At 28.3% G+C, this 12,784-nt stretch overlaps 3 protein-coding genes across 3 annotated transcripts; 2 read left to right on the top strand and 1 right to left on the bottom strand.

The window, feature by feature from the left end:
* Positions 1 to 1,384: 1,384 nt before the first annotated feature.
* On the bottom strand, positions 1,385 to 5,498 carry LOC123292527 (ionotropic receptor 40a; the record flags this gene model as incomplete). Its single annotated transcript, XM_044873241.1, has 8 exons — positions 1,385 to 1,904; positions 3,099 to 3,355; positions 3,555 to 3,655; positions 3,889 to 4,017; positions 4,254 to 4,578; positions 4,650 to 4,850; positions 5,052 to 5,214; positions 5,374 to 5,498. Coding segments are annotated over 8 exons (1,821 nt in total), but the record flags the coding sequence as incomplete, so codon positions are not given.
* A 1,447-nt stretch (positions 5,499 to 6,945) lies between these two features.
* LOC123292526 lies at positions 6,946 to 7,966 on the top strand. Its single transcript, XM_044873240.1, has 2 exons — positions 6,946 to 7,075; positions 7,485 to 7,966. Exons 1-2 carry the CDS (start codon positions 6,946 to 6,948, stop codon positions 7,964 to 7,966), a joined length of 612 nt encoding a protein of 203 aa, XP_044729175.1.
* Positions 7,967 to 11,149: 3,183 nt separating this feature from the next.
* On the top strand, positions 11,150 to 12,784 carry LOC123293718 (ribonuclease P protein subunit rpr2-like). The gene is made up of 3 exons (XM_044874620.1): positions 11,150 to 11,347; positions 11,437 to 11,528; positions 12,249 to 12,784. The coding sequence occupies exons 1-3, from the start codon at positions 11,282 to 11,284 to the stop codon at positions 12,466 to 12,468; spliced, it is 378 nt and encodes a 125-aa protein (XP_044730555.1). The 5' UTR covers positions 11,150 to 11,281; the 3' UTR covers positions 12,469 to 12,784.

Raw genomic sequence — 12,784 nt, 5'->3', positions numbered from 1 at the left:
TAGTACAAAAATTTAAATGTAAAAAATGTTTCTTATGAAAAAATAAACAACTTTTGTTTGAAACATTTTTTCATAAATATCGTTTACCTGTGAGAGCGTAAATTATGTGCAAATTGTATAGTATGTATTATATGAGAATACCAGTTATGTATGTGTGGCAGGTATGTATGTGTAATGTGAGTAATCTACACTATATATACATGGTATTTCAACAATTAACTCAGTCAATTGTTTGTTTTCACTTGTTTTTGAAGAGTTTTGAAAAAAAAGTAGTTCCTTGCTAATCTTGCCTCTGAATAACGTAGAGAATATAATATTTGTTTTATGAAAATGTGAATTTGTTTGTAGACTTAATAAATTGTATATAGTTTAATTTTTTTTTTCAAAATATTTTTTTGTTTGTGACATTTTGAAAATTAATATAGATATATATTTATTTTTTACACAAAAATAAAGTGTAAGTTAAAATAATGATATATTTAGAGAATACTCCCCTATATATCTAGTAGATATCAGAATATCCAAGTATGAAATACTTGCAAAGCTCAAATGTTGCTTCGCTAGTAATGAATTTTTTATTGGTTGAATGCCTTTTTGTTCAATGACATTTTCAACGCGGTATTCAATTAATAAAATTTTCACTTAAGAGCGGCGCTAAATTCTATTTTGTAAGGTACACAATGAGCCTATAATGAATGTTTTTACTTATCAAATAACAGTGAAAGTATATTTTCCTTAAATGTTTACAAATTAAATAGAGATATTTATAAAAAAAAAAAACGATTGAAAATCGTCCTAATAACGTTGAACTTGATTGACTGAAATGCTAGAAATTTTAATTATTCGTTATGTTTTTACAAATTAACTCTTTTTAGCCTAGTTTTTTTCAATTTTGAAGCGAAGACAATTTCGTGAAATATTCGTGCCCGGACTTTTTAGACTTCTTATTTTATAATCTATAATTCGGTAGAAATGATAATTTTAGATGTTGACTAATGTTATTTTTAATTTAGCTCATGATTCGCAATTAGTAGAAAAACAATTAAATTTTTATTAAAACAGTTCCGAAAGATTCTGACAATGAGTTTTTATACGAACCTTGTTATTTAATGTCAACTACCCAATATTGAATCTTAAAAAATTTATAAAATCGCGTAAACGAGATGTAAATTCAATTTGTTAAATTGATGCCAATTAAACATTTAAAATTATTGCTTATAAATTGTTTTTTATTACTAAATATTAAATTTTTTGATCATAAATCATTACAGTTTTTGAATACAGTAATCTATTTTTTATCTAAAATTAATTTTTATTTAATTAAAAATCAAAATTGATTCTAAATGTGCCTTAAATTTTGGAAAGTTTTGTTTGTAATAAATTTTTATTCTACGTATTCTAGTGAATCTAATGCTACCTCATGTATAGCTTGTTCAAATTTTTCTTTCATCCAGCGAACAAAACTAAAACATGGCTTTTGACATAATTTACAAAAATAGCATTTAAAGTATTTATTGATTGTTAATTGGAACCAATTTTGACGCTTTTTCTTGACTATTTTTTTATGTTTTTTAGTAAACATACCAAGTTCCATTAAAAATGTACAAGTTGATAGCATATGCCCTAGTAGTAATATATAGAAAGCACCTTGTAACATTGACAAATTTATCGGCTCTGATCGTCGTTCTTCCTCAATAACGGCAGCTTTTTTAACAGTATTCGTTTGCGAACCAATTGAACCACTTGTTTGTGATGGATTATTATCATTTGGATTTGAATTGCTGTTACTATTTATTGTTTCGTCGTGATTTAATGTTTCATCTGATAATTGTTTTTTACCCAATTTTTCATATTCTTCTTCAGTCATTTTGGTTAATATACCAGCCTCAAATAACTTTATTAAACTGAAATTATTATTATTATTATTTATTAATTTATGTTATAGCAATAATATTGTTAGGATATGAGTAAAATGATTTTACTAAACTGTATGAAGCGTGAAGATGGAGTTATTATTAAAGAGAGTTTAGGAATAACTTAAACCAAATTTTTATTGATTTAAGTGTTGCATGAAGAAGATGAATATCTGAAAATAATTTCTTTTCACATATTAAACTCAACATTTTATCAAAATCGATCTTGATTTGCTTTATTTCTGTGCCAAATATTTCATGTAAATAAAAACAATTTTCTGCTTTTTCTTATTTTTTAATTATAGTTATTTGAAATACTGTTTTAGTAGAAAAATTGTTTAAATATACGTGGTTTAATGTGTGTCCTGATCGAACTAATTAAGTATAAAATTTAAAACAACCAAATTTTTTTTAGAATCAATGGAGTCATATTTTGTTGATCCTTAGTTGCATTTAACAATGAAAAAAAAGTGCATTTAAGAATCAACATTTAACTATTATAATGTTATATTAAAGCTTATCTTGTACTGCTCTGCCAATAAATTTTTGATTTATCATTTTTGATATTTTTATTTATAAAATTTAAGCCTATAGTTATACTAAACCTAAATCAACAATGTATTTATATTTAATCTGCTTTCCTTTTTTAGGTATTTTATTTAGATAAAATATAATATTAATTTTGATCTTCCTAAAAATAATTGTTTATAATACCAAGAAAGAGAGAAACAAATTAATTTGAATATCATTTATATCGATCGAATATTAAAATTATCAAATTTGTGTGAAAGTAGTTCAAATGAGGCAAGTGCTTTACTTCTTTTCTTATTTGTTATTTAAAAAAATATAATCAAATAGATCGTCCTATCGACCACACTTGAAATTTTTGATCTAAACTAGTGAAAACGCGAAATATTAAAATTTGCTGAGGTAATGTAATCTTTATGAAAAAGAATGGTTCGATAAATGTGTTGCAAATGTGCATTTTCACATTTTTTGTTTAAGCACAAAAAAGGTTCTTATGTATAAGCAATTCTTAATGTTTAAACCATTTCCTCGCATAAACTTGGCAATATTTTTGAAAGGGCTATAAATATTAAAAATTTGCCTTATACATTTCAGAAAAATATTTTCTAAATCGCATTTTGTCATTAAAATATTATAGAAATATAATTTTAAACATACATTTCATTGAAATTTCCAATATAGGGACAACCATTTTGAAATGCAATAGCCGAATAACCTGTATATAATTTTTCACTTAAATGAAAATGATGTGCACCAAAACGACGTGAATCAAAGAATATAGTTTCACGACCAGCAATTACCGCAATGTGTTTTGAATTTCTCACCATTTTAACACCAGTTTCAACCGAATCAATTAAATATTGTCTTTGATGTTGAATTAAATTCCATAATCGACCATATATTCCAGTACCATTCTACAAAAATTTCAAAAATTTGGTTTATGTCTGAAAAGAACGGCTAGTGGCAAGACTTCGGTTTAATTATTTTTTTTTCGTACAAAATTTCGTTAATTCTTTGATTTAAAGAAGTCTTTGATTTCGTATTCAGACATTACAAAAGAATTGTTTATCTTCAACTTTCACGCTGGCTGGGATATCTTCCAAACTATATTACCTCTAATATGGTGTACGATGAACTATGCCTTTCAACATACAATTCATATTCATCGTTTCGCATTGCATCTTCTAATTCAGATAACGTGCTAATTGGTTTTTCTAAAAATAATCATTTATGTTCAATTACGGCTATTTTTATTCCGAATGAGAGATGAGAACCGTTCGTTTTAAATAAAATGTAGCTCTAAAGGCTCTTATAAGTTCTCGCTTTAAATTTAAAATACATTAACAGAATTAAAAAATACAGTACAAGAATTACTAGCTAATCTGTAAAAATGATCGATTCCCTCATCTAAAACGTATAATTTTTTATAGAAATTTTATATTGTTACCTCTTCCAGGGCGAGCTAATAACGAAGTTAAATTTGCTGAATACATGTCTCCAATAACGTATGTTGCAACAATTGATAATGTGATTGTAAAAAATCTTGCACGAAAACTTTTATCTGGAGTTTTTCCCGCTGCAAATTGTGTACAGAAGTTTATTTTTAAAATTTAGGATTTTTATTTTAAGAGGAGATATTTTAGCTTTGTAAAACAAACTCTTCGAGTGTTATGGGATGGGAATAAGTGAGATCAAGAGATGCAGAAGCTATAAAGCGGTGGCTTTTACTTTTAATCCCAGTGAAGCGGGAAGGTATCAAGTTATATAAATTATTAAAAGTAAAAAAAAAAGGACTATTTGGATGAAATATACTTTGCCGTAAAAATATGGTTGTCGTAAACCACACACAATCGTTGAATAATTTCTTTTGACATCCCATTGTAAAACGTTTCCGTCTACGCCACATTGCTGGTGAAGCTATTAGTCCATATAAAATTGGACCAGAAATAAGTACAGTTAAAACAACTAATGGCCAAACATTCAATTGAAATGGTCGTACTAATGCCAGGGCTTCATTTAATCGACCTGGTGCATGTGTCACAAACGCTCCACTATCAGCTAATGTTAAAAATGAAAACTCTACTGCTAAACTTCGCTCTAACGTTATAGCTACATCTCCTAGAAAAAAATCTGCTTTCTACAAAAATACAAAAGATTGTTGAAGAAGATTCGATTCTGTAATATTTAATTCGAGATCTTTTCTCTTACTCTGGTCCATATTAATCCTAAAACACCTTCGAATGTACCATTTGTTAGGATTGATGACCCTTGGCTTCTATCTGGTGGATCAAAATAAGAATATCGAAAATTTAATTTTTCTGCTATGACCGCAAGAAGTTTATCGTCTCGACCGCCTTCAACACGGATTTTTGAGGTATTGTCGTATTTAACAAAATGCCATGGCGGTTTCTAAAACATGTAAAATTTTATTCTTAACCTACTGATGGTGCTGGTAAATGACTGCGTATTAAATAATTTTTAATAAATTACAGAAAGAAGAAAAAAAAGGAATTTAATAATAATCCATATTTAGTTCAAAAATAAATGAACATATGTACAAGTATGGAGTTCCATTTAATTTTTCTAAAAAGGGATAAATAATATACTTACATGTACCACAGGTACGTAAAATATTTTTCCATGAAAATTATGGTACACTTTTTGGGGTGAAGGCAACGCTGGCCTCTGGTATAATCCAATATCTTTAATCCACCAATTTATTAGTTTTAAGCGATGTTTATTTGACACAGCTTGATTATAATAAACTCTAAAACTTTAAACGGTGTATAAATTCTAAATGTCCCAAAATTTACTTGATCAAAAGTATATTGAGTATAAGATAAGCAGAATTTTCACATTAATTACACTAGGATAAAATTAATTAAAACGTAAAACAATAATTTTAATTTTTTTTCATATAAAATTTTCTTACACATTTTTACGAGGGTTGGTTATAACAATTATCTTCATCGCTTCGGGCATTTTTTTTTTTAAATCTTTCTTTGTTAGTTCCTCTTCCCAATAAAATATATACAATAAATAACGCTGTATCAAATTTTTTCGTTCTAACTAAAAATAATTAAGTTGAATAAGAAAAACTTGTATTACTGAATTTTAATTTGGTTACCTCGGAAAGTATACTTTGGGCGGTATAGTTCTTGCAAAAATAAATGCATGTTAATGGCTGATGTTTTTCCAAAGATTCCAAAATATAATCGAAAAGTTTATTTAAATTATTGTTGTTATGAATACTAAATATTTGTGTGCTAATATCATTTTGTTGAAAACTTTTCGTTAGCTCATTGATAAAAAAGTAATCTAAAAAATTCATAATTACATTCATTTCAAAAATTTTAATAAAAAATCCTTTTACGGGACAGGCTTTTATTGTACTAAAAGTAGAAAATAATTTTATCTATGAGTCACTCATACCCGACTATTTGTAAAAGCTTGAGGCGCTCAATTTAAAATATCAAAAATGAATCAGAACACCTCATCTACTCCACATGCCTAATTATTTTTCGATTCATTCTTGATATTAAGCGCTTCAAGCTTTTACAGCATTATTTTGAGTGGACCATTATGGCAAACATATAGTATATGATGTCAAATACCAGATCCGATCTCTCTATCCGAATTTCTTGGTCGATTAATTTTAATTTTTGCCGTCTCTTTGTTACAGTATTTTCATAATCTATATATATAATAAAACTAAGTCGATAAAATGTGCGGGCCGATAAAACTTAAAAAGGAGTCCCGACACGATAAAGGGACTTATGTGGTGTGATAGCCCTTTATCCCTCCTCGAACAAGAAAGTTCCCGTTTTAATCTAAAGGGCATGTTTTTAAAGATATAAGGGACTTTCCGACCCTTCAACTTGGAAATTAAGTGCATTGGCGCCATCTGTTATCGAATATTTGAACTTCGTTCAAGACATCCAATAGTCATAGTGTATAGTCTCCATAGTGGCGCCATCTGTTATCGAATATTTGAACTTCATTAGAATACTCTAGAAGGTGTGAGAGAGAAATTTCTCGAATATTCTAGAGCCTAGCTCTCTGAATATATAAGAGCCCGGTGTCGCTCACCAGAGTTAGTTTAATTTGAACAGCGAAACGAGCGATTTCAAAACGAAAAGAAGAGAAGTTATCTGTGAGCCTTTATTTAGAAGTATCACGTGTGAGTATTTTTAATAGTGTGTTTAATTAACTCTCGATTTTGAAACGAAATAGAAAAAAGTTATTTGTGGGTTTTTATCGTGAAATTTCAAATGTGAGTATTTTTAATAGTGTTTAATTAATTCTAATGGTTTTTTTTCTTTAAATTGTAATTTTCTTAACCTTCAAAAAGTCGCGCGGCGTCGAATTGATGCCTTCTATATACTTTTGGCCGTAAACAAAATATCGCTCGACCGCTTGAAGGTTAAATATATTTTTTTTTGTCTCAACGTACCCCACGTTTCCGTTACAAAATGTTTATTTAATTTATATTTTATAGAATACAATGCCCAGACGTAAGAGAGGAGGAGATTTGGCCAGTTCTGCAGCGAAACGGCGAAAAAAAAAAGAATCTCGAAGAAATGAAACGGAAGAAGAGCACGAAGCACGTTTACAGAATCAACGGACCAGAATGAGTAACCTGAGAAGCACAAGAAGCGAAGAAAGAACAGCAAATAAAAGTACTGAAGAGTCGAGAATTTTAAAAGATAATCTAACAAAGGAAGCATTCCACTACGAACCGACGAAAAAATATTACAATCATAAATACGTTGTTATTGGAAAAATGAATAACGTTTGCCAGTTTTGCCATGCAAAAAAATTCAGTAACACCAGGTCTCTGTTGCATGAATGGAAAAATTCGATTACCACCAATTGAAGCACCTCCGCAGGAATTTCTGCATTACATGCTCGGGGAAACACTAGAATCAAAACACTTTCTCCAAAATATAAGATCATATAACTCCTGCTTTCAAATGACTTCTTTCGGTGCTACTTCGACTAACACTAATAGAAATGAATTTGAATATGTATTTTCAATTCAAGGGCAAATTTATCACAAAATAGGATCGTTACTGCCAATGTCTAACGAAGACCATAAATTTCTACAAGTATATTTCATCGGAAATGAAGAACAAGAAATTGATCAACGATGCACAAATTTTAATGGACTGAGACGCGAAATAATCCAAGATGTACAGAGGATCTTACACAAGTATAATCAACTGATTTATATATTCAAAACAACATTAGACCGCATGATTTCTGATGACTATAAAATTGTAATTCGAGCCGATAAAAGACCACGTGGAGAACACGAACGCAGATTTAATGCACCTCAGGTAGATGAAGTCGCCATTGTAGTTGTGGATAATGAAAATACAAGCCGTGACATAATTGTACATCGAAGAAGAAAAGGACTACAACGCATTGCAGAGACACACCGTTCATATGATGCTCTTCAATATCCGTTAATATTTCTGCACGGAGAGGACGGATACCAAACAAAGCGCAAGGACAAACTTTAAAATATTGTGGCATTAACCTCAAAGAATCCTGCTTCTCTCACGGTCAGCTATATGTAGCTTGCTCAAGAGTAGGAAATCCAAAAAATTTATGTATATATACTCCGGACAATAAAATGAAAAATGTTGTTTATAAACAAGTATTGTAAATAATGAGAAAACGTTTTCAATAAACTTTTTTTTTACTTTTTACGTCATAGTTTATTTTTTTATTTCGACTCTACCACGTCATCTCATATCAACTCCCGGGCGAAGCCGGGTTTTTAAGCTAGTTTGTTATAAAAATGCAAAAACAAATTTCTTGAAAATTTCCTTTTAAGGATTTCAATTATGAAAAATTTTAATTGATTAATTTTTTATACAACCTGCTTCTTTATCATACACAATAGTTGCACAATTTATTGGAATAGCCTTTACAATTTCTTGTATTCCTAAGATGGTAGACGTATTTTCTTGAGACGTTACTGCAAAACCTAAAAATTTTGTTAATATATTTAAATAAATCCAGGAGCATAAAAAAACTAAAAGTACCTATAAGTTATAGTGTATCGGAAACAATTTTTATACTATTTATTTTAGTTTTTGATTATTTTTTAAGTCGATTAATTAAGTCGGCTAATTGGATCTAAGAAAAATATTAAATAATACTAATCTCTACCAATTCTCAGGGATAATCCCAATTTTGATGGTTTTTTTTAATGTGTGTTTTTTAATATTATTTAAAACCAGAAACATCCCAATTTCAAGAAATTATTATTATTATTATTATTATTATTTTTTTTTTTCAATATTTATGAAAATTTTATCATTCACCAATTGCAGAGACTCAAGACGTAAAATCTATGGATTTGGACGACGATTTAATATACTTAAAATCGAAAATTTATCGAACTAATGATTACCGAAGTTTTTTCAAAATTAATTAAATTAAATTTTAAATCGAAAAATTATACTTATTTGTAATTATCCAAATTATCAAGACACTTAAATTTGTTAAGAAATTTATTAATTTTTAAAATCCATTGAAATTAAATTTCAAGTAAAAAAATTGTTCAAATTATCTTACTATTTATAATCCAAATTCTCCAAAAAATTAAATATGAAATAATATTGTTGACTATCATTTTAGAAATATTTTATTCGCAAATCTTTTTGAAATTAAAGACTAATAATGAAATTATGGAAATATAATTTATATTATCATTAAATTTAATTAATTTTATATAAATTACTATATTAAAAGCCTGTTAAAAATTAATTTAGGCTTTTTATTTCTAAAATCTAATTCTTTTTTTTCTTTTAGTTGATTTTTTTAATTCACTATTTTTTTTTTGACTTCATCAGAACTTTAAATTTTTATGTTTGGTGAATTCTGTATTAACGAGAGAAAAAATTACAAAAAAAAAAAAAATTATTGAATTCTTAATGAAAAATGTAGGTATTTTATTTCAATTTTTTAACAGGGGTTGTTTTTAAAGAAAATAATTGCCCATTATTTTTGGTAATTTTAGACAATAACTTTAAAAAAATAAAAAATATCTAAACGTGATTCTGAAGAATGGCATTGGGGACAATTGCCTCTTCAAAAAATCAGGAAACCAACTGTTTTTAAACCCTAATGCATACTAAAGTCGGAAAAAGACAAAAATCTTAAGTTAATAGGCACTAAGTTTCTAATAATTGGGAGATTGATAACTGCGAGCTGCAATCCCGCCAGGAAACTGGCTCGTTTTGAGTAGTTCCAATTTAGACTACCAGGTTACTTAACATTTATCAATAGGGTAGTTGTAACAACATGTCCCATTTCCATCCACTGTCTTAATAATAATTTTAATAGATCTTTTAGATGAATTTGGTCGCTTGATATCGGACGCTCAAGACAATTATACAAATTGTAACAATCGATCATAACAATCATTTCATAGCCGTCATATAACAGAATAAGTAAATCAATTATTAATGATAGTTTATTGTGAAAAGTTCACATTTTTTGACAGTACCTAGTTATTGTTTTAAATTAGACATTTAAGAAACAGAAATATGACTCTAGTAAATAATTTTACAGGTTTGTTCAATAAGATGTTACCACGTAAATGGTAATACATTTATTTTAAGAATATAGTACATATACGAGTAATATTTTATGATTATAATCCTTATCCTATATTTCAACTCAACAGTCTAGTCTAAAAAGTAACAGTAGAATCACCCCCAATACATGCGCTAATCCATTTTTAATCTCTGAACCAAAAAAGGGTGTTATAAGTTTGACCGCTATGTGTATGTGTGTGTGTGTGTGTCTGCCTGCCTGTGGCGTCGTAGCGCTTAAAAGGATGAACCACTTTAAATTTTTTTGTTTCGTTTGAAAGGTAATATAACGAAGAGTATTCTTAGCTATGCCTCAAGTGCGAGTCTAGGGTTTCGTGCCCGAAACAACTTAAGAATAATAGGCGATGATCTTTAAAGTTGGTTCAGTTTGGAGCTAGGCTCTAACAAAATAGTTAATTTAGTGGAGAGTGTTTTTAGATTCGTTTCAAGAGCGAGTTTTCGTTTATACGTTTCAATAGTTACCGTTTTTTTTTAATTAATTATGTTTTAAATATCTAAAAATAGATTAGATATTGTTTTATTTGCAAGGAATATTTTAAGGTAGACATGTATGACAGGTTAATAAAGTTTAATTATTAAATAATATTTATTAAATGGCAATTATTATGTTATAAATACGCGCCAGGATATTACATTAATGACAGACATGCGCATTAATAATCACGCTCTCGCATTTATTATCCTTCTCAATCTTCTTTGAGAAGTGGCTCTCAATCTATTCATTTCTTTTGCCAATTCTAGTTAGTATATTTTCAAAGGTTTTAACTTAGCTTTAAGAATACCACCTTTTACCCATAAAGATATGAAGATAAAGAACGCTAGCCTGTAAATGGATGCGATATGCGAGAGAGAAGACTCCCAGTCCCCCTTTGTCCTTGTCTAATACATATATTTATACTTACTATACTTACTAATACATATAATAAGTATAAATGTACATATGATTATGACAAGGACACAAGGGAACTCACTGACTTCCCTCTCGCATCGAATATCGCATCCATTTACAGGCTAACAGACTTTTATCCTTAGAAGGAATACTCCGTTAGGTTATATATCTATGAGTATGAGGAATACTCTTTGCTTTTACCACATGCTTAGTGTCAATGTGTGAATTTTGAGGTTATGAAATACTATTTTTTGTTATTGTTTTTTTATTTGTGCTTTTATTAGCTAATAAATTGAAATTACATCAATAATTTACCAATCATGAACAAAAAACTAATAAATATAGCAGGAAAAGAATCGTTTCAAAGAATGAATTATTTGTATCAGGTAATTGTGAAAATTTTACTAATTACTTAATTACTTGTATTAACAATGGTATTTCCTTAATTTCGCTTTAACATACAAATTTGTTTTAGGCAAGTGAGTTAATGCATAAATTGAATGCAAATATTTCTACACATTACAACGATATATTATTAAGTATTGCAAAAAAGTCAGTTTTACGAATGTAAGTACACTCTGTAAGTATGTTATTCAGTATGATTAATAGAAAATGTTTCTCCAATCAAATGCGTGATCCTTTCTTCAAAACCACTCACCAACAACATGTGGCAACGGCAATGAATAAGCGAAATTAATCCTCATCGATTCTTATAAACAATAGACCTTTTTCACGTTTTTTTTCTTTTTTTTAAATGAAAGTAAATATCTTGATAAGCTAATTTTTTCTCCCGATTTTTTTGAAGTCATATGACCGAGAAAACAGACAATGAAAATCTTTAAAATTCAAATTGGCGAAAACGATCCGGAAACACACGATGTTACACGAAGGTTTGTTTGACGTCATTTAAAGTTGATAATAATGATATATTAATACAACTGTTGACACTGTTTTATTGTCATTGCTTGTCGGATTGACATTACAGATCACGTGTGCGGTGGAGCAAAAAAAAAAATCGTTTTAAATTTTTCAAATATTGTGACTTTTTAACAATTTTTTTCATAGTGTTTTTATTGTTAAAAATGCGTAATTTTTGAGTTACAGGCTATACTCGACCTATATTTTCATAAAAAATTATCAAAAAGCATTTCTGTTTTTCATGAAAAAGGTCTATTGAAAAAGATTCATTTTACTTTACTTTTATTTACTTCATCTTAAAATGTGAAAGATACTATTATGATAATAGTGGCCGTATATAACTTTAAAAATTATTTATTACAATTTTAGTGATACAACTATTAAAAATACTTTATGCAAAGGATGCCACTCATTACTTGAACCAGGTAACACAACACGATTACGATTTAAAAAGAAAAATAAATTTATGAGAATTAAATGTTTGAATTGCGGAACAATTAAAAGAATTCTTTGTAACAAAAATTATAAAATATGGAATGATAGACCAGAATCTATTTTAACTATTATCGATTTAAAAAATAACACTTAGCGAAAACAAACTTCAGTTAATACTATGTTGAAATAACATAATTATTTATGAAATTAAATTTTTAAAAGAAGAAATATTGATGTTCCCTGAAATTAAGCTGCCAGTGAACCGAAATATTTGCTAAGTGGATTCCGATTTGTGCTTGCGTACAATTATTGTCGAAAATATAAAACTATTTAAAATATTTTACGTTTAGTATAGACATTAGCGGGAAGAATTTCGTTGCACTATACTTTTTAAAAGTAACCCTAGTGTGTTTGCAAAAGCTTATTTCTGGAAAATTAAGGACCTTGCTTTTACCGCTAATGTCTATACT

The sequence above is a fragment of the Chrysoperla carnea genome, chromosome 2 (assembly GCF_905475395.1).
Source record: "Chrysoperla carnea chromosome 2, inChrCarn1.1, whole genome shotgun sequence".
In the NCBI taxonomy this organism is placed as follows: Eukaryota; Metazoa; Arthropoda; class Insecta; order Neuroptera; family Chrysopidae; genus Chrysoperla; species Chrysoperla carnea.
Note: the sequence above shows the minus strand (reverse complement) of the source record. Positions and strands in the feature narration are given on the sequence as shown.